The sequence below is a fragment of the Amblyraja radiata genome, chromosome 13 (assembly GCF_010909765.2).
Source record: "Amblyraja radiata isolate CabotCenter1 chromosome 13, sAmbRad1.1.pri, whole genome shotgun sequence".
NCBI lineage: Eukaryota > Metazoa > Chordata > Chondrichthyes > Rajiformes > Rajidae > Amblyraja > Amblyraja radiata.
This window is the reverse complement of record NC_045968.1, coordinates 2344935-2372830: the sequence shown is the minus strand read 5'-3', so window position 1 is coordinate 2372830 and position 27896 is coordinate 2344935. Positions and strand designations below refer to the sequence as shown.

Sequence of the window (27896 nt, the reverse complement as noted above, 5' to 3'; positions counted from 1 at the left end):
CACTCGGCATGCTAATTGACTGGGGGGGGGGGGGGGGGGGGGGGGGGGGGCAGGGGTCACTTTGTACATTATTATTTCCACATCCGGTTGTAGGCCTATTACATTTAGGCCCCAATGTAATCAATAAAGAATATTATTGCTAAAGAGGTGTGTGTGGTAAATTATGGGAATTGTGGTCCAGAATGTGGTATTAAAATTTGAACGAGAATTAGTCCTGAGAATGCATTGCTTTCTGTTGACTTTAGAGTTTACAAATTAAATGAAGATAATTTTTAAATGATTTTTTTAAAGATATATATATATATATACAAAGTTGAATAATCATCCCAACAGTTCATATGGAGTTATCAGTGCACATAAGTTTCCTGCTGTCTAAATGTGAAAGAGTTTTAAATTGCTTTATATCTTCATAAAAATGGACATACTGTATGCATTCAAATGTTAAAGTTAGGCAAGGGACATTTCAAATATTATCTGCCCCTTTCTCGTCAACCCCAATAACATTAAATAGTGATTAATCCATTATGTATTTAAGGGGTTTCTGGGGGAAGATCTATATTTAATAGATTTTATAAAATAACCATATAACAATTACAGCACGGAAACAGGCCATCTCGGCCCTTCTAGTCCGTGCCGAACACTTATTCTCACCTAGTCCCATCTACCTGCACTCAGACCATAACCCTCCATTGGACGACAAATGGCACAATGGGCTAAGTGTTCGGCTGGCGACCGGAAGGTTGCCGGTTCGAATCCCGCTTGGAGTGCATACTGTCGTTGTGTCCTTGGGCAAGACACTTCACCCACCTTTGCCTGTGTGTGAATGTGTGTGAGTGATTGGTGGTGGTCGGAGGGGCCGTAGGCGCAGATTGGCAGCCACGCTACCGTCAGTCTGCCCCAGGGCAGCTGTGGCTACAGAAGTAGCTTACCACCACCGAGTGTGACTGAGGAGTGAATGAATAATGCGATGTAAAGCGCCTTGAGTATTAGAAAGGCGCTATATAAATCCCATCCATCATCATCATCATCATCATTCCTTTCCCGTCCATATACCTATCCAATTTATTTTTAAATGATAAAATCGAACCTGCCTCCACCACTTCCACTGGAAGCTCATTCCACACAGCTACCACTCTCTGAGTAAAGAAGTTCCCCCTCATGTTACCCCTAAACTTCTGTCCCTTAGTTCTCAAATCATGTCCTCTTGTTTGAAACTTCCCTACTCTCAATATTATTTAATTCTGCCAATATTGATTGGTTATAAATGCTTTCACTCCAAAAGCATGCTGGCTATTTTCCACGTAACTGCAAAATAAAGTTTATTAAGTGTTAAATTACAGTCAAACCATGTGAAGGAATATTCTGTCTATATTCTGTCTGGTGTCCCTTTTATAAGTTTTCAATTCCTTGGGGATTGAAACAAATCGTAACATGTAATAATGAAGCTATTGGAACTTCAGGTTTACTGGGAGTAATAATATTATAGTTAGATAATCATAAAAGACATTCAATAAGAAAAGTATATTTTTCTTGCTGACAGATCTTGAACATTGCTATAAGAGTATGAAATTGTGGACATTTTAATGTGAAAGTTATTGAATCTGTCTTTCCCCATTTTGTGTCTTACCATTTTAACTCTGTCTTGCATTTTGACTATGTCAAATTTTCAACGTTGCTTTTAAATTTAAACATTACCTAATTTGCTGCAAAATGATCTAATATTGACTGTTACCCCCAATAACATGTAACCAACCAATGTAGGAGAGATGTTCTCAAGTTGGAAAGGCTACAGAGAAGATTTAGGAGGATGTTGCCAGGGCTAGAGGGTACAGGGAGAGGTTGAGCAGGCTGGGACTCTATTCCCTGGAGCGCAGGAGGGTGAGGGTGATCTTAGAGAGGTGTATAAAATCATGAGGGGAATAGGTTGGGTAGACGCACAGAGTCCTTGCCCAGAGTAGGGGAATCGAGAACCGAAGGACTTGGGTTCAAGGTGAAGCTGGAAAGATTTAATAGGAATCTGAGGGGTAACTTTTTCACACAAAGGGTGTATGGAATGAACTGCCAGAGAAGGTTGTTGAGACAGGGACTATAATTAGACCTGTACATGGTTAGGACAAAGCTTAGAGGGATATGGGCCAAATACAGGCAGGTGGGTTTAATGTAGATGGGACATGTTGGTCGGTGTGGGCAAGTTAGGCCGAAAGGCTTGTTTCCACACTTGTCATGTGTCATGTGCCCCTGATAGGACAATGAAATTCTTGCTTTGCTTCAGCACAACAGAACATAGTAGACATTGACTACAAAACAGATCAGTGTGTCCATATACCATTATATACGTAAATACGCACATGAATAAATAAACTGATAAAGTGCAAATAACAGATAATGGGCTATTAATGTTCAGAGTTTTGTCCGAGCCAAGTTTAATAGCCTGATGGCTGTGGGGAAGTAGTTATTCCTGAACCTGGTCGTGAACCGACTCTATGACTAACCTTTTATCGCTTAGTTCAATTGAGCTTGTCTAGCCAAGTGAATGGTTGACGTTTGTAGGCCTTTTGAATGGGTTTGCAGAGTCTGTGTAATCTGAGTAATGGCATCACTAATATTCACAGATTTTCAACGTTAATTGGAAAATATGCAACCCGTTCTGTAAATATCTGTTAAAAATACCTTTCAACCAAATGAGATGCCTTCTGTCTGAGGTGATTTTATCTTTGCATAAATCTGTTAACTTATTAATTTTTGAATTAGACACTTTGCTAATACAAAGTTCATTAAAATGGAAATGCTTAATAATTTTAAGTCAAAGTAATTATTTCCTCAATATAACATCATGTTTTTCTTTTCCCTGTGCAGGGCATGGTGATGGGGTGAATCACAGATTCAAGAGAGGTACTGTATTTTAATTGTTTTTTAAATGTTCTGAAGTAGATTACAGCTTGCAAACATTTACAGCAGCATAATTATTTTGAAATTTTATTTCTCTGGCAGTTTGACTTGTAACAATACTAGGGTCAAATGCAAACATTTTAATTCGCAGCGTCTTATTGTGGCATGTGTGCCCGTCATTAATGTTTGGGTTTAAACATTTGCCCAAGGGTGTAGCCTTGCGTTCCATGGACTGTTTTAGATGATTATTGGGGAGCCCCCCCTTTCTCGAACCTCTGATAGTTGCATTGTTGATTGGCAGTGCAGTCACATGGTTTAGTTTGTGCATTATTGAGCAGGATCTGCTGGGTATATTTTCTTTGCTCATTCTCATTTATTGCATTTACTCTGGATAGTCACAGTTGGCCAGATGTCTCAGCAATGACCAATGAACTCTATAGTAAACCGTCAGAATAACGAACCTCTATCTGGCGGATATTGGATATAATGGACCGAGGCTCCCGTTCCACTGCACCACCCCCACCACATCCACCAATTAAAGTTATAGACTCGTTCAGCATGGAAACAGGCCCTTCAGCCAACTTTCCCACAACAACCAATATGCCCCATCTACACTAGTCCCACCTGCCTGCATTTGGCCCATATTCCCTCTAAACCAGTCCTATCAATGTGCAGTACCTGTCCAACTGTTTCTTAAACATGGTACTACCTGCCTCAACTACCTCCTCCAGCAGCTCATTCCATACACCCACCACCCTCTGTGTGAAAACGTCACTCCTCAGTTTTCTATAAAATCTTTCTCCCCCTCACCTTAAACCTATACCCCCTCGTTCTCGATTCCTTTATGGGGCTGTCCCACTGTACGAGCTAATTCAAGAGTTCTCCCGAGTTTCCCCTGATTCGAACTGGGAGAATTACGGTAACAGCCGCCCTTATGTACTCGGGGGCACTCGTGGACATTTTTCAACATGTTGAAAAATCTTCACGAGTCTTCACGAGCTTATCGCGTTTCCCGAGTACCTGCCGCTAGCCGTTACGAGCTGCTAAGAGACGTCCCGAGCTCCGACGTACCCACTACGTACATTCTACGTGCTTACCACGAGTTTGTTTTTTTTTAAAATTCGGGAGAGCTCTTGGAATGAGCTTGTACAGTGGGACAGCCCCAAAACTCTGGGGAAGAGACTGTCCACGTCACAATTACCCAACGATCTGACACCACGTGATGGTAGCCTCCAGTTGGGGGAGGGGAGAGAGTTACAGGGCCTGTCCCCGGCGCACTGCGTGTAGGACAGGGGGCTCTGTGGCTCCCCGGCCTGTGTATTACTGTTGTTTAACACCCCGCCCTCCCCCAATCACCCCGTTTATTCCCTCCGGCCTTGGGTTGAACGATCCCCCCTCACTCGGTTATAGCGGGTTATACAATCGGCAATAACGGACACTATCCCTCGCACCGTGGTCCGCTATTTTAGGGTTTACCGTATTATTATATTCCTTTATTATATCCATTTGGGTGACCATTTAGTGAAACTGAAAGCCAGGAAATAAATAGGTTATTATCAATCTTCAATATTTGTTTTACCAGGTTTAGTTCCTAGACATTTACACGCAGTGCTGGAGTAACTCAATGGGTCAGGCAGCATATCTGGATCTACATGTCTTTTAAAAAAATATAAACCAGCATGTGCAGTTCCATGTTTCTACTTATTAATTTCTCGAAATGCTGTCTCCAAAGGCATCTAACGCACAATCGCTATGGTAATGATTAGGCTTTTCATGAAATACTTTCTTTTCTTATTTTTACTGAAACTAATCGCATTTATGGAGATTTTAAATGCTTGAACATTATAACAAATCTGTTCATTTATGCTGTATATTTACTGACTATCATAATTGAGGAGCAACTTGCATTTGTTATTCTAGATGGACTTCATATTTGCTTTGAGAGTCCAAATACAGGTATTGCGGGCTGTCAATACAAGTAAGATTATAGTGATGCTGCAGTTTTATTCCACTGGTGTATAATCTGACACAAAGGGCGTTCTACAATTCTTCTGTTCCTTGGACTTTGTGACAATGAGAGCTGTCGATCTGTATGAAGCTAAGTGCAGAGCTGACATGTAATTCCACCAACAGGCAGGTTGACAGGCCAGCAAATGTTTAGTTTAGGTTAAAGATACAGCACAGAAACAGGCCCTTCGGCCCAGCGAGTCCATGCTAACCAGCGACCCCCCCCTCCCGCACGCACACGCACGCACACGCATGCACGCACAATAATCTACAATTATACCAAGCCAATAAACCTACTAACCTGTACATCTTTGGAGTGTGGGAGGAAACCAGAGCACCCGGAGAAAACCCACGCAGGTCACGGGGAGAACGTACAAACTACATATGGACATCGCCCAGAGTCAGGATCGTCCCTGGCGCTATAAGGCAGCAACTCTACCGCTGCGCCACTGTGCTGCCCTGGTGAGGAACTCAAGAATTGCTGGTAATACCTGCTTAAAAAAAGCCTTTATGGTGGAAAGTGGGGCAGTGAGGGAACACTAGGTAGGATGTGAAAATAGATTAAGGCTTTATCGTGGAAGGTTTAGCCAAATTGAATTGCTTTTAAATAAAACCCATTTGTAGATGCTTATTGCCGATAAATTCAGTATCAGGTTAAATTGCAACAAACACAAAGTGCCGGAGGAACTTTGCGGATCAGGCAGCATATCTGGTGAACATGGGTTGGTGGTGTTTTAGGTCGGACCCTTCTTTGAGCTGACTAATAGGGGGGAGAAATCTGGGAAGAGGTTAGGATGGGATGAAACCTGGCAAGTGATAGGTGGATACAGGTGAAGAAGGGTTGATTGGTAGATGGATAAAGGCAAGGGATAGAGAAGCGGACACAGTTTGTGAGTAAAGGGGGAAGAGATGTGAAACGTGTGGATGGTGGAAGGAATTTGAAAATATTTTGAAAATGGAAAATATTTTTTGTGAAATAAAAAATATTTTCTGTCAAAATAGAAGTGAAAAAATAGAATGTGGTGAGACCACATCTGGAGTATTGTGTACAGTTTTGGTCTCCTAATTTGAGGAAGGACATCCTTGTGTTTGAGGCAGTGCAGCGTAGGTTCACGAGATTGATCCCTGGGATGGCGGGACTGTCATATGAGGAAAGATTGAAAAGACTAGGCTTGTATTCACTGGAGTTTAGAAGGATGAGGGGGTTCTTATAGAAACATATAAAATTATTAAAGGACTGGACAAGCTAGATGCAGGAAAAACGTTCCCAATGTTGGGCGAGTCTAGACCCAGGGGCTACAGTCTTAGAATAAAGGGGAGGCCATTTAAGACTGAGGTGAGAAAAAACGTTTTCACCCAGAGAGTTGTGAATTTATGGAATTCCCTGCCACAGAGGGCAGTGGAGGCCAAGTCACTGGATGGATTTAAGAGAGAGTTAGATAGAGCTCTAGGGGCTAGTGGAGTGAAGGGATATGGGGAGAAGGCAGGCACGGGTTATTGATAGGGGACGATCAGCCATGATCACAATGAATGGCGGTGCTGGCTCGAAGGGCCGAATGGCCTTCTCCTGCACCTAGTTTCTATGTTTCTATGTTTCTATGACCCTATTATTTGTTTCCTATTTGCCATTCAGCTCCCTGTCCATAAAGTACATTTTACCTCAATCCCATGTGGTTTGATTTTGCACAGTAATCTCTCGTGGAAGTATTGAAAGCTTTCTTCAAGTCAAAATACACCACATATACTTTCTCTCTCATTCCCTCTGTAAGTTGCATCGTTAGAAACTACCATTGCATTCTCAACAGATAAAGGTTTAACTTTCCGAATTTTGGAAGATGTTTTTTCTTGCAAAATAATCTACTGCGCAAATTAAATAACAATTACACATCTTAGACAATGAAAGACTCGGTGAGATAAGGCGACTGAAGAGAGTACAAAGGAACCTCTTCCGTTTTGACAACTTCCTCAGCAAACTGCTTCAAGAAAGGCTGACATCTGAAAGAAAACACTGTTCAGCTGAGGATGTGTGCGCTGAAAACTGGCACATCATATCAATGGTGCCAGAACAAAGGACCCTGCCTCAAATACATTTAATAACTTCAATTCCTTGTGCACATTGCACTTTAAGATTTTTATCTGAGTTTATAGATCAGATTCTGCATTCAGTTTATTTCCATGAAAGCAGAACATCCATACATAGTGATGTAAAAATTAATTGCAATGGGACGTGGATTTGTCACAAATTAAGCCACCATTGCATCTAACATTTAATCCGTTTTAATATACGAAAGCTTATTCGCATAATGATGCATTTTTGTTGATGCAGTATTGGAAAGACTTGAAGTGGGTCCAGGTGATGTCGTTTTTGAAGGTGGAGGAGGTGGTTCTGGAAAGGTGTTCCTCCGAGTAACATGTCTATCGATTATCAACAGCTATGCTAAATTTACTATTAATCACCACCTACTACCTTGCCACTAGTCCCGCAGCTGCTGTTTCTAGTTCCTTGCTCTCGTAGTTTGTATCTGCCTTCTATTCAGAGAGGATGATGACCTAAAACTGATGCACTTTGCTGCTTTAACTGATATCTCAATGATTTTGCCAGTAAGCCTCTCTCCACTCTTGGAGAATGACACTCAGTTTTCCCCCATCTCCCCCCCCCCCCCCCCCCCCCCCCCCCCCCCAATCCTTCCCACTCGTAACTTTAATTTCATGTTTCATGTATTTTGTGTTTTTTTTTACTGTTGGCAAATCAATTTCCCACCTGGGATAAATAAAGTTCTATAGTATCATATCCTAAAGCCTCTGCCACATCAATGATTACATAATCACTCATGTTACACTTCTCTATAATCCTGTCCAGGGAAGTATTTACAATCCCCATTTTTAATGTGGAGGATAAATTGTATATACTCACCAGCCAAGTTGTTATTACATATTTAACCTGTTCAGTGCCACCCCCGAGTATAATCTGGTCACGGACAATATTGGAAAAAAAACTTGGCAGTGAATAGGTGAAAAATGGGTTCAAAATATAAGGCCTATGCCAATTGAACAAGTCTAGACATTTGAGATCTGACTTGGAACAAATAGAAGAACATAAAAAATGCAGTTTTTATATAGTACAACAAAGTCAAACTATTATTTTTGTATTATCAATCCATCATTGAAACTGAAGATACAAGGAACTGCAGATGCCAGTTTACAAAAAAAAGACACAATGTGCTGGAGTAACTCAGCGGGTCAGGCAGCATCTTCAGAGAACATGGATAGATGAAACTCTAGAACATTAAAAAAAAAATGGTGACTTGCCATCCATAACAGAATGTGCAAAATTAAGAACAGACTGCAAAAAATACCATGTACATCACACATCAGCTAAATATTGGGGGGGAAATTTCAAAGATTCATCATCATCTTGGTGAAGACATTTCTTATCTCTCAATTCCTTCTGCTTAATGATCAACCCCTTTTTCAAAGCATCCCAGTCTGTAGATTCATGATTTCGACATTCAACCTATAAACTCTAGAGAAGCCAGGTGTATGGACATATAGCAAGGAAACAGGTCCTTTCACCCAACATGTCCATGCTGACCAAGATGCTCCATCTAAGCTAATCCCATTTGCCTGCCTTTGGCCCATATACCTCTCAACCTTACCAATCTATGTATCTGTCCAATGCCATTGTGCCTGCATCTACCACTTCCCCTGGCAGCCAGTTCCAAAAAGTCACCAACTCTCTCTTTCCAGTTTTATCTTTTGTCCCTCTTTCCAAGTGGTGCTGGTAGATCCTTGACGGTTTTGCTATCATGTCAGTAGCACCCGTACCCTGTAAGATTGAGCTGCTAGTTCTGTCTTGCTTAGATCGAACTTGGAACTTGTCGATTTCATGTTATCCCACTCTCATCCACTCCCTACACAATTTACAGAGGTCAATTAACCTACAAACCCACATGTCTTTAGGATGCGAGAGGAAACCCACGGGGGTCACAGGAAGAACGTGCAAACTCCACATAGACAGCACCCGAGGTTAAGATCGTTCCCAGGTCTTTTGAGCTGTGAGGCAGCAGCTTTACCAGCTACACCACTGTGCCTCCCATGTCTACGGCACCTGATGTTCCCAGGCTGTCTTCTATTTAAGTACTCATTAGGCCTGAGCCTGCTTAACTTCCAGGATTAGCCATATTCAGGCTAGTGTGGTTCTAATGGTACTATAACAGCATCTAAAAGACACTTGGACAGGCACATGGTTAGGAAAGGTTTAGAGAGATATGGGTGAAATGGAGACAAATGAGACCGGTTTAAATGGGGCATCTTGGTTTGCATAGACAAAATTGTCTGAAGATCCTGTTTCCATGCTGTATGACTCTATGACTATTATTACTGACTGTTCATTTATTGTATTATTAACATAGAAAACATTGACTATAAGTGCAGGAGGAGGCCATTTTGCCCTTCGAGCCTGCACCGCCATTCATTGTGATCATGGCTGATCATCCACAATCAGTAACCCGTGCCTGCCTTCTCCCCATATCCCTTGATTCTGCTGGCCCCTAGAGCTCTATCTAACTCTCTTTTAAATTCATCCAGTGAATTGACCTCTACTGCCTTGTGTGGCAGAGAATTCCACAAATTCACAACTCACTGGGTGAAAAATGGTATATTTGTGATTATTGTATATTTATTTGTGTATAATTGTGTTAAGGAGACTGTTGAGCTGCAGCAAGTAAGAACTTCATTGTTGAATGTTGTCAGATCAGTCTGGTGAAACGCTCACAGCTCTTGACAATGGCTCCTTAGCTCTATGATGCAGTCTAATTCTGCAAAGTGCCTGTTCCATATCCCCTTTATATTTGGTGTGATGAAAACTAGGAAGGTGACATTCTCCATCTTTACATTTACTCCCTCTTTCTAAGCAATGCTTGTTATCTGAATGCTAAAAACCAAACTCAATCCATTGATTGTGTATAGGTGTGTAAAATGTGTGTGTGTGTGTTTGTTTGTTTGTGTGTCTGTTTGTTTGTGTGTTTGTGTGTGTGTTTGTGTGTGTGTGTGTGCGATATATATATGTAGAATGGATAAATTCCGAGAGGAATTCCTCGCCTTCATCTGTTAAATCAATTCCGTGATTGGGATAATTAAAAAATCATCTAATATTATTCGGCTCTTTCTTAGGGTTATAGACAATAGGCAATAGGTGCAGGAGTAGGCCATTTAGCCCTTCAAGCCAGCACCGCCATTCAATGTGATCATGGCTGATCATCCCCAATCAGTTCCTGCCTTCTCCCCATATCCCCTGACTCCGCTAATTTTAAGAGCCCTATCCAGCTCTCTCTGTAGAGTAATGCAGCAATGAGACCCTTCGGCCCAACTAATCCTTGCTGACCCATCTAAACAGGTCTCATCTGCCTGCATTTGGCCTATATCCCTCGAAACCTTTCCGATCCATGTACCTGTCCTAGTGTCTTTCAAATCCTGTTATGGTGCCTGCCTCAACTACCTCCTCTGGCATCTTGTTCTATATACCCACCACCCTCTGTGTATCAGGAAAAATCCTCTGGATATTTTTCCCAACACATAAAGAACTAAATGTCTTAGGTTTGTAACCAGAGGGAATAATTGAGCAGCAGATGCTAATGTAAAAATATGTTATTACACTCCAGAAGTAACAAATGATTTAAAATGTAGATTTGTGTAAATGTAAATCATGAAAATCATAGTAAGATCTTTAAAGAAATGAGATGAAAGGCTAATAAGGATGGTTGTTGATGGAGGAATGTTGGTCAGGACACTGGAAGACCCATGCAGACTCCCTTAGGATGGCAGAGTGGTGACTTACAGCACCAGAGACAAGGGTTTGGTCCTGACTACGGCAGCTGTGTGTATGAAGCTTGTACGTTCTCGCTGAGACTGCGTGGGTTTTCTCCGGATGATCTGGTTTCCTCTCTCTTTCCAAAAATGGGCAGGTTTATAGTTATTTGTCGGAAGGAACTAAAGAGGCTGGTTTACACTGAAGATAAACACACAACACTGGAGTAACTCAGCGGGACAGGCAGCATCTCTGGTGAGAAGGGTCTCGTCCCGAAACATCACCGAAACGTTCCCTCTTTCCAGCTGTACCGCCTGTACCGCTGCATTTCTCTGTGTCCCTTGTGAGTTGGATAGAACTAGTGGATGGGTGGTGGCTGGTTGGCACGGACTTGGTGGGCCAAAGGGCCTGTTTCCACACTTTAACTCTCATCTAAACCAAACTAAAACACTTCATTTCCTGCCAGAATTGTTGGGGCTCAAGTCACAGATCTCTTCGAGAGGCCTGACCATGTCGCTTTCCATCAAAGTTGAACGTGGGTGTCAAGAAGAATAACATACTGAAGCTGTAGTGAGAATGACACAGAATAAAGGAAACCTGCACTAACTCACAACAAGGATAGCTGCCACCAAGAATGTTTTTTTGTCAAAACAGGTCACGTTTTCAAGGAGTCAGTGCCGGGCTCAGTGAGTGATGTCCAAAGTTGTAACATCACTTGTTTTAGGGACAGCCATTAGGAAAAAGGCCTGAACTGGACAAGATGCACATTGAAACATATTTTTCAGTAAAATTTGGTGTTTTGCATAAAACTGCCTCTTGCAAACAGAATGAGTGAAACCTTCACACCTGACAAAAGTACTCTAATTTCCTCCCCTCTTTCTCCCCCTCCCCCCCTCCCTCACCCTCCCCCCCCCCCCCCCCCCTCCCTCACCCCCCCCCCCCCTCCCTCGCCCTCCCCCCACCCATCCTGCGATAATGCTGCTCATCTGAAAAAAGACTTGGTTTAATCTCCACATCTTTAAAAGAAGCAGTCTGATTTATTCATGATTTCAGCCTTCCCAGCACACTAGGGCATTAATAAAAACCCCTATCTGCCTGACAACAGTCTTGTGGAGTGCTCTGCATTGGGACTTAGGCATTGGGAGTTTTCATTTTACAGGAATTAATTTAACAGACTTACCACATCAGTTTCTCACTCCGAAGTGCTCATGTTTCCACCCTGCCTCCCACATCCAACCTTTGTCAATGCAGTCCATACAACTAGATGTGTAAATATGAATCTCTGAGGTAAGCAAGGAAAGACACAGTTTAGTTTAGAGATACAGCGCGGAAGCAGGCCCTTCGGCCCACGCGGACCAGCGATACACTAATGCTATCCTACACACACTAGGGACAATTTACAATTTTACCAAAGCCAATGAACCTTCAAACCTGTACGTCTTTGGAGTGTGGGAGAAAACCGGAGCTCCCAGAGAAAACACACACAATCACGGCGAGAATGTAGACACTCCGTGCCGACAGCGCCCGTAGTCAGGATCGAACCCGGGTCTCCGGTGCTGTGAGGCAGCAACTCTACCACTGTGTCACCGTGCTGCCCTTGACAGGCCATGATCAACCGAGGGTAGGGAATTGAACAGAGCATCACCATTGACCAGAAACGTAGTTTGTTGGACTCCATGTAAGCAAAAATTAAAAGCAGTCAGAGGGTGCGTACTGTATGATGAATGTTTTATTTCCTGACTCCCCAGAGCCTTTCCCAATGCCCAGATAGCATCTCAGGAGAGTGATGGAATATTCCCTTCACGGGACGCATGCTTTGCCTCGTACAAGAGAAAGCAGCTGCTTAAACAGTACCTTTGTCACACAAAAAAGATTGCACTGCAGATGGAGTATGCTATACTAGAGTTACACACCGATATGTTCCTGGCAGTGGTTCCCAGTAGAGGAACGAATATATCTAATTAGCCTTTAGACTTTAGAGATACAGCAGGGAAACTGACCCTTTGGCCCACTGCCTACACACTTTCACTGAAGCCAAGTAACCTACAAACCGAAGATAGACACAAAAAGCTGGAGTAATTCAGCGGGTCAGGCAGCATCTCTGGAGAAAAGGAACAGGTGATGTTTCGGGTCGAGATCCTTCATCAGACCTCATCAACCTACAAACCTGTATGTCATTGGAGTGTGGGAGGAATGCAAAATACCCGGAAACCCACACGGCCACAGGGATAATGTACAAACTCTGTACAGGCAGCCCTTGTAGCCTGGATCGAGCTCTGCGCTGTAAAGCAGCAACTCTACCACTACACCAACCTGCTGCCCTAAATATGTTTGTTCGGGAAGATCATCGCTAATCTTTCATCCTAGCATCATCTTCACACATTATCTCACTCTACTTTAATTCCTTCAGTTACCATAAACGTATTAGTGTTTGCCTTGAATATATTCAGTCACTGAGCATCCGCAGTCTTCTGGGATAGAGAAATCCAAAGAATTCCAACCTTTTTAAATGAAGAACTTTCTCCTCATCTTGGCCTGAAATGAACTATCCTTTTTTGTGACCCAGGTTGTATTTTCCACAGTCTGGAGGAACTGTAGCTAACTGGTAGACACTTGGTAGATTTTGACAAGGTTTAATTGCATCTATATAATATATACATATATATATTTAGGATAGAGAGATATTATGTGTATTTATATATAAATACTAGACTAAGTGGGACCCGTTGGGTCCCATGTTCACACGGGAGGGCTGATCCCCCAACGCAATATTCCACTCCACCAATTCCAGTATTGGTGGCCAGAGGGGGGGGGGGGCTTTCTGGAGCGCTAGTATGGGTACTGTGGCTGAAGGGACTGGTTAGTATGGACATTGTGGGCCAAATGGATTCTTGGGTTGACAGCTCACACTCAAGCTGTTGTGCTGGCAACTCACTAACAGCTGGTGGGCTAGCAGTTGACTCACGGCTATTCCTTGAAATTCCATTTCAAGCAGGGTGCAAGGCCACCAAATTCAAGCGCAGTTTCATACCACTTCAAGCAGGGTGCAAGGCCACCAAATTCAAGTGCAGTTTCATACCACTTCAAGCAGGGTGCAAGGCCACCAAATTCAAGTGCAGTTTCCTGCCATATATATATTATAAACAATGGCCATTCTCTCCTTGGAGATGTGAATCATTTTCTATACCTTTATTGTCATCTCTGGTAACGCATGTTCCATGTAGAGAGCACATCCAAATGCTACTTCTGTGCAATTTACACATAGCCCGTTAAGGAAACTTTGCAAAGAATAACCTAAAGGCCGATAAGACTTTGGTAAACCAACAGATGGGAGTTTTGCCTCATTTGTTCCCTGTATCTAAGAGGGAAAATTTGTTTGTAAAAGGAGAAACAAATACCACTGGTGGATGGTAGACACAAAATGCTGGAGTAACTCAGCGGGACAGGCAGCATCTCTGGAGAAAAGGAATGGGTGACGTTTTGGGTCGAGGCTCTTGTTCAGACCACGAGTGGATGGTTCTGTGGGCAGGGGGGACAGATTGAAGTTAATCGACAAACAAGTGGGAAGTTGTTAAAAGTCTTTGAACCTTATCAAATAGTGAAAGGCTTGGATAGAGTGGATGTGGAGAGGATGTTTCCACTAGTGGGAGAGTCTAGGACTAGAGGTCATAGCCTCAGAATTAAAGGATGTTCCTTGATGAACTAGATAAAGAATTTATTTAGTCAGAGGGTGGTGAATCAGTGAAATTGTAGGCTGTGGAGACCATCACTGGATATTTTTAAGGCAGAGATAGATAGATTATTGATTAGTGCGGGTGTCGGGGGTTATGGGGTGAAGGCAAGAGAATGGGGGTAGGGAGGAGAGATAGATCAGCCATGATTGAATGGCAAAGTAGACTTGATGGGCCGAATGGCCTAATTCTGCCCCTATCATTTATGACCTGACGAGAGGAGAAAGTGGAACATATTTTTGAATATTGAAAAATAATTAGTGGTGGATATACAGTAGCACTTAACAGAAGAAAGGTTACAAGAGAAATATGAGAAAAATGAAACCAGGGAGTGGGATTAATTACAGAGATTGTTTCATGGAATTGGCACAAGTATCGGAGGTTGTAGCCTTCCAGCTCTGCTGAAAAAATCAATATACATCTTGTTACAAGTTGGCTCCCTGAATTGATTCTACCTATTAACAGTATAGCATGCTATTAATATTTTTGGTCCCAAAGCGTATTCTTAGTAAAGATGCGGAGAGTTTCTCTGAGAACTCATGTGATCACCTATGCACATTCAGCAAAAGATCTAACCACGTTGCTTTAAATTGCTCCAGCAATCTGCAAAACTGGTCTGAACTTAAACTTTTAGGGCTGTTTCTGTGTATCTTTAAGCTATCATGTTTTTTTGCCCTGTTCACATTGAGCCACACCTTGCTGTTAAAGCACAATGAGACTAATACGCTAACAATGACCTGTTGCCTTTATCATTGTTACTTTTTTGCATATCTTTCATTCATATGTTCTATCTCTCTCTCTATATATATAATCGTCTTTATCTCTCGTTTCCCTTTCCCCGGACTCCTCAGTCCGGAGAAGGGTCTCGACCCGAAACGTCACCCATTCCTTCTCTCCAGAGATGCTGCCCGTCCCGCTGAGTTACTCCGGCATGTTGTGTGCATGTAATGGCCCTGTCCCACTCTACGAGTTCATTCAAGTGCTCCTCCGAGTTTAAAAAAAATCAAACTCGTGGTAAGCACGTATAATGAACGTGGTGGGTACGTCGGAGCTCGGGGACGTCTCTTAGCGGCTCGTAACGCTAACGGCAGGTACTCGGGAAGACTCACTAATGGCAGGTAAGCACGGGAAGACTCGTGAAGATTTTTTAACATGTTGAAAAATGTCCACGAGAGCCCCGAGTACTTACGAATGGCCATTTCCGCAAATCTCCGAGTTCGTATCAGGGCAAACTCGGGGAGAGCTCTTGGAATGAACATGTACAGTGGGACAGGGCTTTAAGACTAATACGTATCACCGTTGCAGCAGCTTCAAGTGAAATGAAGACGCAATGAACTGCAGATGATGGATTACAAAAAAAAGACAGAAAGTGCTGGAGTAATTCAGTAGGTCAGGCAGCATCTCTGAAGAACATGACTTAACCATATTCTCAAGAGGTGCTGCCCAGACCGACTGATTTACTCCAAGAGAAGAGAGTCATAAGTATTTTATTTCCATATGTCCCAGACAGAACAATGACTTTCTTACTTGCAGCAGCATAGCAGAATATATAAACATAGTACATAAACAGAATACATAAACATAGGTTCACCAGACTGATTCCTGGGATGTCAGGACTTTCATATGAAGAAAGACTGGATAGTCTCGGCTTGTACTCGCTAGAATTTAGAACATTGGGGGGGGATCTTATAGAAACTTACAAAATTCTTAAGGGGTTGTTCAGGCTAGATGCAGGAAGATTGTTCCCGATGTTGGGGAAGTCCGGAACAAGGGGTCACAGTTTAAGGATAAGGGGGAAATCCATTAGGACCGAGATGAGGAAAACATTTTTCACACAATGGTGAATCTCTGGAATTTTCTGCCACAGAAAGTAGTTGAGGCCAGTTCATTGGCTATATTTAAGAGGGAGTTAGATGTTGCCCTTGTGGCTAAAGGGATCAGGGGGTATGGAGAGAAGGCAGGTACAGGATACCGAGTTGGATGATCAGCCATGATCATATTGAATGGTGGTGCAGGCTCGAAGGGCTGAATGGCCTACTCCTGCACCTATTTTCCATGTTTCTAGTACCCTGTGATTTTGTGCCTTGTTTAGCTTCAAGTGAAAGTCTGATTCACAGTTTGGCAAGGCTTGCAACAGTCTGTTGTGTAATGTTTGACCCCATCCCCAATGAAAAATGAATCTCCCTATTTCCCTCACCATTTAACACAAATATATGGTAGTATTGCATTTACAAACAAGAAACCGCAGGTGTGGTTTAATACACACAAGGACATAAAGCACTGGAGTAACTCAGCAGGTCAGGTAGCATCTCTGGAGAACATGGATAGGTGACATATTGTGTCCAGACCCTTCTTCAGACTGATTGTAGGGGGGTGGATTGTAGCGTTGCACTTGCATTTATAGAACCAACCAAAGCTCAAGCCTAGTATCTGCCAATCACATCGTCCTTTTCATGATATAATGGGAAGTATTAATTCCTGCCAGTAAACATTTCTGCCGCTGAGAAGATGATTGCAAGTATTTGCGTCTTATTGAGTATAGAAGTTGGGAGTTGCAGTTATATAAGACGTTGGTGAGGCCGCATTTGGAGTATGGTGTTTAATTCTGGGCACCGTGTTATTGGAAAGATCTTGCCAAGCTGGAAAGGGTACAAAGAAGATTGATGGGGATGTTGCCAGGACTTGTGGGTTTGAGCTATAGGGAGAGATTAAGTAGGCTGGGACTATTACTTGGAGTGCAGGAGGATGGGGTGATCTTATAGAGGAGCATGAAATCATGAGAGAAATAGATTGAGTAGATGCACCGATAGAGGACCAGAGGACATAGGTTTAAGGTGAAGGGGGAAAGATTTAGACAATAAACAATAGACAATAGATGCAGGAATAGGCCATTTGGCCCTTTGAGCCAGCACCGCCATTCAATGTGATCATGGCTGATCATCCCCAATCAGTACACCGTTCCTGCCTTCTCCCCATATCCCCTGACTACGCTATTTTTAAGAGCCCTATCTAGCTCTCTCTTGAAAGCATCCAGAGAACCTGCCTCCACCGCCCTTTGAGGCAGAGAATTCCACAGACTATTTAATAGGAATCTGGGGGATAATTTTGGTGGTGAGTGTTTGGAACTAACCAGGGGAACTAATTAAGGCAGGGACTATCGCAACGTTTAAGAAACAGATACACAGGTTCATGGATAGGACAGGTTTGGAGGAATACGAGCCAAACTCGGGCAGATGGGACTAGTGTAGCTGGGACATGTTGGTCGATGTGGGCAAGGTGGGCCGAAGAGCCTGTTTCCATGCTGGACGACTCTATTTCTATATTTAATATATTTGGATATTTTAAAAATATATTAAATCCTTTTAACTTTTAACCTTTCAATTCAGTCTTGTTTCGTTCTTGATTGGCAATTATTTCATGCTCATCAACTTTCCCATTTCCAGTCTCGGCCCTGTTAATTCTGCAATCATCCTCTCTGATCAAGTGAAGCATGATTACTTCTCCTGCCAACTGGTCCCTGATGCTTGGTTTTCCTCGATGACTCTATCAGTGTCCGCTTTCGGCAGACTCAAATTAAAATATTATGCCTAATAGAGAGAGCAAGCTGAACTAATGTTAAATATCATTATTGCAATGTGACGCAGCGGTAGAGTTGTGGGCCTGCAGCGCCGGAGACCCGGGTTCGATCCCGACTACGGGTGCTGTCTGTACGGAGTTTGTACATTCCCTCCATGACCGCGTGGGTTTTCTCCGAGATCTTCGGTTTCCTCCCACACTCCAAAGACGTACAGATATGTGGGTAAATTGATTTGGTACATGTGTAAATTGTCCCGAGTGTGTAGGATAGTGTTAGTGTGCGGGGATCACTGGTCCGTGTGGCCTCGGTGTGCCGAAGGGCTTGTTTCCACGCTGTATTTCTAAACTAAACTTAACCAGTGGCTACCCTCTATGGCAAATTAAGGTCCAATAGATCTACTTGTGGGGTCACAGGTAGATGGGGTGGCCAATAAGCCTCTCGGCCCTTTGGCCTTCATCAATCAGAGTATTGAGTCTGAAGAAGGGTATCAACCTGAAATGTCACCTATTCCCTTTCACCAGTGATGCTGTTTGACCCACTGAATTACTCCAGCTTTTTGTGCCTTTCTTTGGTTTAAACCAGCATCTGCAGTTCCTTCCTACATATTGAGTACAGTATTGAGTATTGAAGAAGGGTCTTGACCCAAAACGTCACCTATTCCTTTTCTCCAGAGATGCTGTTATTCCAGGTTTTTGTATCTATTGAGTAGAGAGGTTGGGAGATCTTGTTACAGTTCGACAGGACATTGGTAAGGCCATGTTTAGAGTATTGTGTTCAGTTTTGTTCACCCTGTCATTGGACAGATTTGTTAAGATGGAAATGGTGCAGAAAAGACTAACAAGGATGTTGCCAGAACTCGAGGGGCTGGGTAATAGGGAGAGGTTTGGACTGTGTTCCTTGGAGCGCACGAGGATGTGGGGTGATCTTATAAAACCCCTGTCTGTCCCACAGTACGAGTTCATTCTAAGAGCTCTCCCGTGTTTGGCCTGATTCGAACTAGGAGATTTACGGTAATGGCCACTCGTCGGTACTCCGGGCTCTCGTGGACATTTTTCATCATGTTGAAAAATCTTCACGAGTCTTCCCATGCTTACCCGCCGTTAGCAAGTCTTCCCGAGTACCTGCCGTTAGCGCTAAGAGATGTCCCCGAGCTCCGATGTACCCGCTACGTTCATTCTCCGTGCTTACCACGAGTTTGATTTTTTTTAAACTCGGGAGAGCTCTTGGAATGAACTCGCACCGTGGGACTGGGCTTTTAAGGTGTACAATATCATCAGTGGAATAGATAGAGTAAATGCACAGTCCTTGACCCAGAGTAGGGAATCTAGAACCAGAGAATATAGGTTTAAGGTGTGGTGGAAAGATTTAATAGGACCCTGAGGGTAATGTTTTTACACAAAGAGTGGTGGGTGTATGGAACAAGCTGCTGGAGGAGGTAGCTGAGGCAGGTACTATAGTAACATATAAGAACCATTTGGACAGTTACATGGACAGGCTAGGTTTAGAAGGACAAGGGCCAAATGTGGGCAGGAGGGACTAGTGTAGATGGACCATGTTGGTCGGCGTGGATGGGCTGAAGAGCTGGATGATGCTATGACTCTACTTCTGTCAATTGGTCCCTGATGCTTGATTTACCTCGAAGACTGTATCAGTGTCTACTTTCGGCACACTCAAAATAACTTTTTAAGCCTAAATGTGTAAGGGCAATTTGTGGATGGCGAATGTCACTGGCTACCCATTTTGGCAAATTAAGGTCCAATATATCCTTGAACTAAAATTGAGATAATGATAGCAAAGCCGTCAGTGGGAGATATTTGCAAAGTGTTTAATATCTTCTTCCTGGCAATTATTTTTTTTATTATCTAGACTCTTTTACTGAGGAATCAGCTTTGTGTGGATTATATTATTCCCACTTTTCCAACGTTGAGTCACGTTTTGACTAAAAATAAAATGTGATCCAGTCTTCAGCGTAAGAAGTTATTTTGCCAGAATATACACCAATTGCCAAGATCTAAGTCTGTAACAGTGCATTAAAATGTGTTGTTGAATAACATCAATTGGCAGAGGTTACTCATGAAATACAATGCATTCAGAAAGTATGCAGACCCCTTCACTTTTTTCACATTTTGTTACGTTACAGCCTTATTCTAAAATGGATTAAATTCTTATTTTTATCATCAATCTATACACAATACCCCGTAATAAAAAAGTGAAAACAGGTGTTTCGAAATTTTTGCAAAGTAATCTAAAAGAAATAACTGAAATGTCACATTTACATAATTTATTCTTTACTCAGTACGTTGTTGAGGCACCTTTGGCAGCGATTACAGCCTCAAGTCTTCTTGGGTATGACGCTACAAGCTTGGCACACCTGTAGCTGGGTAATTCCTCCCATTCTTCTCTGCAGATCCTCTCAAGCTCTGTCAGGTGGGGAGCGTCAATGCACAGGTATTTTCAGGTCCCTCCAGAGATGTTTGATCGGGGTCAAGTCCGGGCTCTGGCTAGGCCACTCAACGACATTCACAGACTTGTCACGAAGCCACTCCTGCGTTGTCTTGGCTGTGTGCTTAGGGTCATTGTCCTGTTGGAAGGTGAACCTCCGCCCCAGTCTGAGGACCAGAATGCTCTGAAGCAGGTTTTCATCAAGGATCTCTCTGTACTTTGCTCCGTTCAACTTTCTCTCGATTCTGACTAGTCTCCCAGTTCCTGCCACTGAAAAACATCCCCCACAGCATGATGCTGCCACCACCATGCTTCACTGTAGATATGGTATTGGCCAGGTGATGAACGGCGCCTGGTTTCCTCCAGACGTGACGCTTGGCATTCAGGCCAAAGAGTTCAATCTTGGTTTCATCAGAACAGAGAATCTTGTTTAGGTGCCTTTTGCGGTGTCATGTGCCTTTTACTGAGGAGTGGCTTCCATCTGGCCATTCTAGCATAAAGGCCTGATTGGTGGAGTCCTGCAGATATAGTTGACCTTCTGGAAGTTTCTCCCATCTCTACAGAGGAAGTCTGGAGCTCTGTCAGAGAGACCATAGGGTTCTTGGTCACCTCCCTGACAAAGGCCATTCTCCCCCGATTGCTCAGTTTGGCCGGGCGGCCAGCTCTATGAAGAGTCCTGGTGGTTCCAAAGTTCTTCCATTTAAGAATGACGGAGGGCACTTCGGGACCTGCAATGCTGCAGAAATTGTTTTATACCCTTCTCCATATCTGTGTCTCGACACAATCCTGTCTCAGAGGTCCACGGACAATTCCTTCGTCTTGGTTTTGGTTGGTTTTTGCTCTGACATGCACTGTCAACTACTGACCTTATATAGACAGGAGTGTGCCTTTCCAAATCATGTACAATCAATTTAAATTTACCACTGGTAGACTCCAATCAAGTTGTAGAAACACCTCCTCAAGGATAATCAATGGAAACAGTATGCACCAAAGCTCAATTTTGAGTGTCATAGCAAAGGGGCTGAATACTAATGTAAATGTGATATTTCAGTTAATTCTTTTTAATTACTTGGCAAAATTTTCTAAACACCTGTTTTCACTTTTATATTGTGAGGTAATGTGTGTAGATTGGTGATTAAAAAAAAAAAATTTAATCCGTTTTATAATAAGTCTGTAGCGTAACAAAATGTGGAAAAAGTGAAGGGATCTGAAAATGTTCTGAATACACTGTAGGAGAGTCTTGGATGATAGTGGAGACTCTCAAAGCAAGAAGAAAGGGAACTTAAAATTACAAAAACTGGAATTAATTGGAAGAATGATTTCACTTGATTATTCCATATTGTGAACTTTGATCTTGCTGAAGGTATGCAATCTGTTTTTAATGCTTACATCCACTAATAAATAGTTAGCAGTTTCTTTTCATAAAACATAGCACTGTTCAGCACAGGAACAGGCCCTCTGGCCCACAATGTCCATACTGAACACAATGCCAAGTTAAACCAACCTGCCTCTGACTACACGTTACCCATGACCCCCCATTCCCGACATATCCACATGCCTCTCTAAATGCCTTAACTTGCACTTCAAGAATTCAAGAATGCTTTTGTCACATACAGCATGGAAATAGGCCCTTCGGCCCAAAGTGCCCACACCGACCAACATGTCCCATCTACACTAGTCACACATGCCTGCATTTGGCCCATATCCCTCTAAGGATATCATATCCATGTACTTATCTAAATGTTTCTTAAACATTGTGATAGTAGCTGCCACAACTACCTCCTCCAGCAGCCCATCCCATACACCCACCACCCTTTGTGTAATAAAAAGATACTTCTCAAGCTCCTATTCAATCTTTTCCCCTTTAATTTAAACCTATGTCCTCTGGTTCTTGATTCCTTTCCTCTGGGCAAGAGACTCTGTGCGTTTACCCAATCTATGCCTCTCGTGATTTTGTACACCTCTGTAAGATCACCCTTGATCCTCCCTCTCTCCAAGGTACAGAGACCTAGCCTGCTCAACCTCTCCCTATAGCAGGTCTCTGAGTCCTGGCAACATCCTCGTAAATCTTCTCTGCACCCTATCCAGCTTGACTATGTACTGGAATGATGGAATTCTTTGCTGCATCCATGCAGGCACTTTGGATGCAACAACAATAATAAATAAATTCTACAAAGTATAACCCATGATAGTGTAAAAATTAAAGTACGTAGAGCTACCATAGCAGTGCATAGCCTGATGATAGCAGTGAGAAGAGAGTATGGCCAAGTCTGTGTGGGACTTAGCTGATCTTATCTGCCTTCTTGAGGCAGCATTTTCTGTGGATCCCATAAATAGTTGTGAGGTCAGTATTGGTGCAAGCTGGGCAACATGCACCACTTTCCGCAGCCTCCTTTGTTCTCCCTTCAAATTACTGAGCCAGGGTGTGATGAGCCAGTCAATATCCTCCCCACCATACTTCAGATTTTAGACTTTAGAGATACACTGAGTCTGTGCCGACCAGCGATTACCCCCAAAAACTATCCTACACACTGGGGACAATTTTCCCCGACAAATCTGTGCGTCTTTGGAATGTGGGAGGAAAAGTGAGTATCTGAAGAAAACCCACTGGGTCACAGGGAGAACGTACAACCTCCACACAGATAGCAGCCATAGTCAGCATTGAACCCAGGTCACTGTCACTGTCAAGGGCCTGTCCCAATTACGTGTCCTTGGCACGCAAATCACTCGACTTTATGGTCACGTTGAGGCGCACGGGCATCATATGGCCGCGCGGGGCCGGTCCCACTTAGAAGCGCGAAGGGGTATGTAGTTGTACGCGACATCACACGGGGCTCCGAAATTTTTGTAGTGAATGAAATCTTTGCGCGCCAAAGGCCTGTCGTGGAACTGACGGCCAAAGTGGGACAGGCCCAAGACCCTGGCGCGATGCAACGTCTCAACTTCAACAGCAGCAGAAGCAGGAAAACGATCGCCGAGCTCGGCCTGGGGCTCACGGCCGTTGTGGTCCGGATCCGCCCCCACTTCTACTCCCAGAGCGGGGCCAAGAAAATTGAAGATGAACACAAAATGCAGGAGTAACTCAGCGGGACCGGCAGCATCTCTGGAGAGAAGCAATGGGTGACGTTTTGGGTCAAGACCCTTCTTTTCAGACTGAAGAAGAGTCTCAACACGAAACATCACCCATTGCTTCTCTCCAGAGAGGCTGCCGGTCCCGCTGAGTTACTCCAGCTTTGTGTCCATCTTCAAATGGCACTCAAATGGCGCTCCAGACGGCTGTGCGTTTGCATGTAATCGTGCCCGACCTTCGCGGGACCGTCGCGCCTCAACGCGACCACGAGGTTGCGTAATTTGTGTGCCAAGGACACGTAAGTGGGACAGGCCCTTAAGGCAACAACTCTACCGCTGCGCCACTGTGCCGCCACGTACACTTGTAGAAAATTGATCGTGTATTTGGCAACATCCCAAATCTCCTCGAACTACCGGGGAAGTAGAGGCTGGGGTCCAGATACCAAAGTCTCTGCGATTTCCATCATCTTTGGTTTCACTGACATGAAATATCCTGCCCATTATAGTGATGGTTGATGAACACACTGTAGCCATTATTACCTCTGGCATCTCCAATTGGCAGGCAAGTCTTTGAACACCGTCCAATAAGTTTCTATCTTGGCCTGGCAGCACTGATCTCAGGCGATAGATTCTTGATGCTTTAAAGCCCACGGATGTGTAATACGACCATAAAAACGTTTTTAAACAGGATAAGGTTTCTTTATCTGTGTTTTGAGAGCAAATAAAATGTAGCTACAGAACAAGGAACAGTACCAGTCTAAATGGAGCAATTGGAATATCGGTCCCTTCATTACCGATCAGCATTAGTCACAATATATCACAACATACATTTCCAAACAAACACTGCAGATCATTTAGCATCTTTAATACTGTTAATAACTATGTAAATATGTATTTAAATAAATCTAAATGAGTAATGACCTGGGAAGTAATTAATGGCGGGGATTTCGTAAAATACTTTTAATTGAGGGCAGGGTATAAATGATGAATACATTGCCTAAGATAATTGAAATGAATGTTGAGTATAATTTAGATGTGGATTAGCATATTGAAGCATAATATTGTAATGTTCTTAGGATGGCAGAATATTTATTTACACAAAGGGACAATGTGAATCTTCAATTGTATCAATATCCATGCATCATTCGGTTTAGCATGGATTTATGCATTCGGAGAGCTAATGACGCATACATTTGACTCATTCATGCTAGAAAAGTTTTGAATTTCACATGGTATTGAACTTTCCAACTTTTCTTCTGAGTTCAAAAATGAAAGACTTTCCATCTTGAAAGAAAATAATGTTATTCCCTCCTCGGAATCTGCCTGTAAAGTTGCTTATTCACACTTGTCACCAAGCGTACAACATGCCCTGACCCCGACCCCGACCCCGACCCCGACCCCTCACGTGAAGTTTGCAAAGGTGATCATCAACGCTATTGGCTTACTAAAGAAGCAGAGACATTTAGCAGCAGTTGCAGTGCCTTAAAACGTCACGTAGATTGAACCCTTGGACTGAAGCAGTGATGATATCAAAACCAAGAGTCCAATTTCAGATCGTGGGATGATAACTCATTTGGGTGCGTCCCTATCACTTAAAATGACGTTCCCCATTTAAGGCCTACCCCAGCACTAGAAAGATTCAAGATTCTAGAGAGTTTATTGTCATGTGTCCCTGATAGGACAATGACATTCTTGCTTTGCTTCAGCACAACAGAACATAGTAGGCATTGACTACAAAACAGATCAGTGTGTCCATATACCATTATATAAATATATACACACATGAATAAATAAACTAAACTGATAAAGTGCAAATAACAGATAATGGGCTATTAATGTTGAGAGTTTTGTCCGAGCCAGGTTTAATAGCCTGATGGCTGTGGGGAAGTAGCTATTCCTGAACCTGGTCGTTGCAGTCTTCAGGCTCCTGTACCTTCTACCTGAAGGTAGCAGGGAGATGTGTGTGTGGCCAGGATGGTGTGTGGGTCCTTGATGATGCTGCCAGCCTTTTTGAGGCAGTGACTGCGATAGATCCCCTCGATGGAAGGGAGGTCAGAGCCGATGATGGGCTGGGCAGTGTTTACTACTTTTTGTAGTCTTTTCCTCTCCAGGGCGCTCAAGTTGCCGAACCAAGACACGATGCAACCGGTCAGCATGCTCTCGACTGTGCACCTGTAGAAGTTAGAGAGAGAAGCAGCAGATTAAAAATAATGAAGAAACAAAGAACTGCGGATAGACACAAAGTGCTGGCATTACTCAGCGGGTCAGGCAGCATCTCTGGAGAAAAAGGACGGGTGACGTTTCAGGTCGAGACCCTTCTTCAGACGGATTGTACCATGTGGGCGGGGGGGGGGGGGGGGGGGGGGGGGAACTGGTAGGAAGAAAAGACCAGGACAAATCAGGGCCAGCAACAGATGACCTCAGGCAGGGAGTTTCCCTGATGGGCCGATTGTTGGCTAGGGACGGTGTGATCCCAAGAGGGGTACATCATTGCGAACTATGGAACTGGCTACCCGAAACGTGACGCATCCTTTTTCTCCAGCGATGCTGCCTGACCCGCGGAGTTATCCCAGCTCCTTGTGTCTGTTTTTAGATTAAAAATTATGTCTGACCAGTCTCTGTGTACATGAAACCTGGTGTGGGAAGGAAAGCTTGCGCTAAGTTAGATTTTCCGTGCAGAGGAGGATATCGACTTGCAAAGAATGTTTTCCAGTAATGGTAAAGTCCAGAACCAGAGGGCACAGCCTCAGAATAAAAGGACATGCAGTTAGAATGGAGGTGAGGAGGAATTTCTTTAGCCTGAGGGTGGTTAATCTGCAGAATTCATTGCCACAGACAGCTGTGGAGGCCAAGTCATTGGATGTTTTTAAAGCAGAGATTGATAGGTTCTTGTTTAGTAAATGCATCAAAGGTTAAAAGGGGAACACAGGAGAATAGAGTTGAGAGGGAAAAATAGACCAGCCATGGTTGAATGGCAGAGCAGACTTGATGCACATTCTTGCTATTGAGGGAGTGCAGCGTAGGTTTACAAGGTTAATTCCTGGGATGGCGGGACTGTCATATGCTGAGAGAATGGAGCGGCTGGGCTTGTATACTCTGGAATTTAGAAGTGTGAGAGGGAATCTTATTGAAACATATAAGATTATTAAGGGTTTGGACACACTAGAGGCAGGAAACATGTTCCCGATGTTGGGGGAGTCCAGAACCAGGGGCCACAGGTTAAGAATAAGGGGTAAGCCATTTAGAAAGGAGACGAGGAAACACTTTTTCACGCAGAGAGTTGTGAGTCTGTGGAATTCTCTGCCTCAGAGGGCGGTGGAGGACAGTTCTCTGGATACTTTCAAGAGAGAGCTTGATAGGGCTCTTAAAGAGAGCGGAATCAGGGGATATGGGGAGAAGGCAGGAATGGGGTACTGATTGGGGATGATCAGCCATGATCACATTGAATGGTGGTGCTGGCGCGAAGGGCTGAATGGCCTACTCCTGCACCTATTGTCTATTGACCAAATGGGCTAACTCTGCTCCTATGCTTTATGGCCTTTTATTCACTTTGGAGAAATATTTCAGGAGACCCAACGTAATCATCAGTGTCAGACACGGCGAGATAACTGAAAGCTTGGATATAATTCACAATCCAAACTTAAAGTTGGTGAAAATGCATGTGCCCAAATCTTGACATATCCCTTGGATAACTTTTGAAATTTGGACTTAGAAGATGAGAGTGAGAAAGGGATTTCCAAACCAAATTCCTCGCTATTGTTAATGAATGTCAACATGACCAACACCGTCGGTACATGACTTCAACTTTAGAATGATGTGAAGAAGGGTCTCGACCCCAAACTTTGCTTATTCGTTCCGCAGATACTGCCTGGTCCGCTGAATTACTCCAGCACGTTGTGTTCTACACAAGATTCCAGCATCTGCAGTTCCTTGTGTCACCATTACACTTCTGACTCTCAGGAACATTTCGCATTTCTTTCATAGTGTCTCAGGCAGAATTTGACAAATCTGACCAACTAATAGACTACGTGGGACCCGTTGGTTCCCAGTCACACGGGAGGCCTGGTACCACAACGCAACCCATTCCCCAACGCAATATTCCACCACTCACCCGTTCCCCCAACGCAACCCATTCCCCACCGCAATATTCCACCACTCACCCATAGCCCCTAACTGTGCAGGATAGGCTCATTTCCCCTCATCCCCGAACACTCCCTCCCCCTCCTCTTCATGTGTGGGAGGGGAAGGAGGAAGTGGGGTGCGTGGCGGGGGGGGGGGGTGTAGGAGGGGGGAGAAGGTGGTGTGGGGGGAGGGGTGGTGTGGGGGAGGGGTGGTGTAGCTGGGGGATGTGGGGTGCGGTGGTGTGTATGTGGGC

The 27896-nt window shown here is 43.7% G+C and overlaps 1 protein-coding gene across 1 annotated transcript in view; it reads left to right on the top strand.

Annotated features, from left to right (window-relative positions):
* The window catches only part of clstn2 (calsyntenin 2), a 530962-nt gene that overhangs the window by 139334 nt on the left and 363732 nt on the right, over nt 1–27896 (top strand). Inside the window, exon 2 of the mRNA XM_033031091.1 lies at nt 2857–2892. Within this exon, the coding sequence (XP_032886982.1) occupies nt 2857–2892 (36 nt within the window). The remainder of the gene's footprint in view (nt 1–2856; nt 2893–27896) is intronic.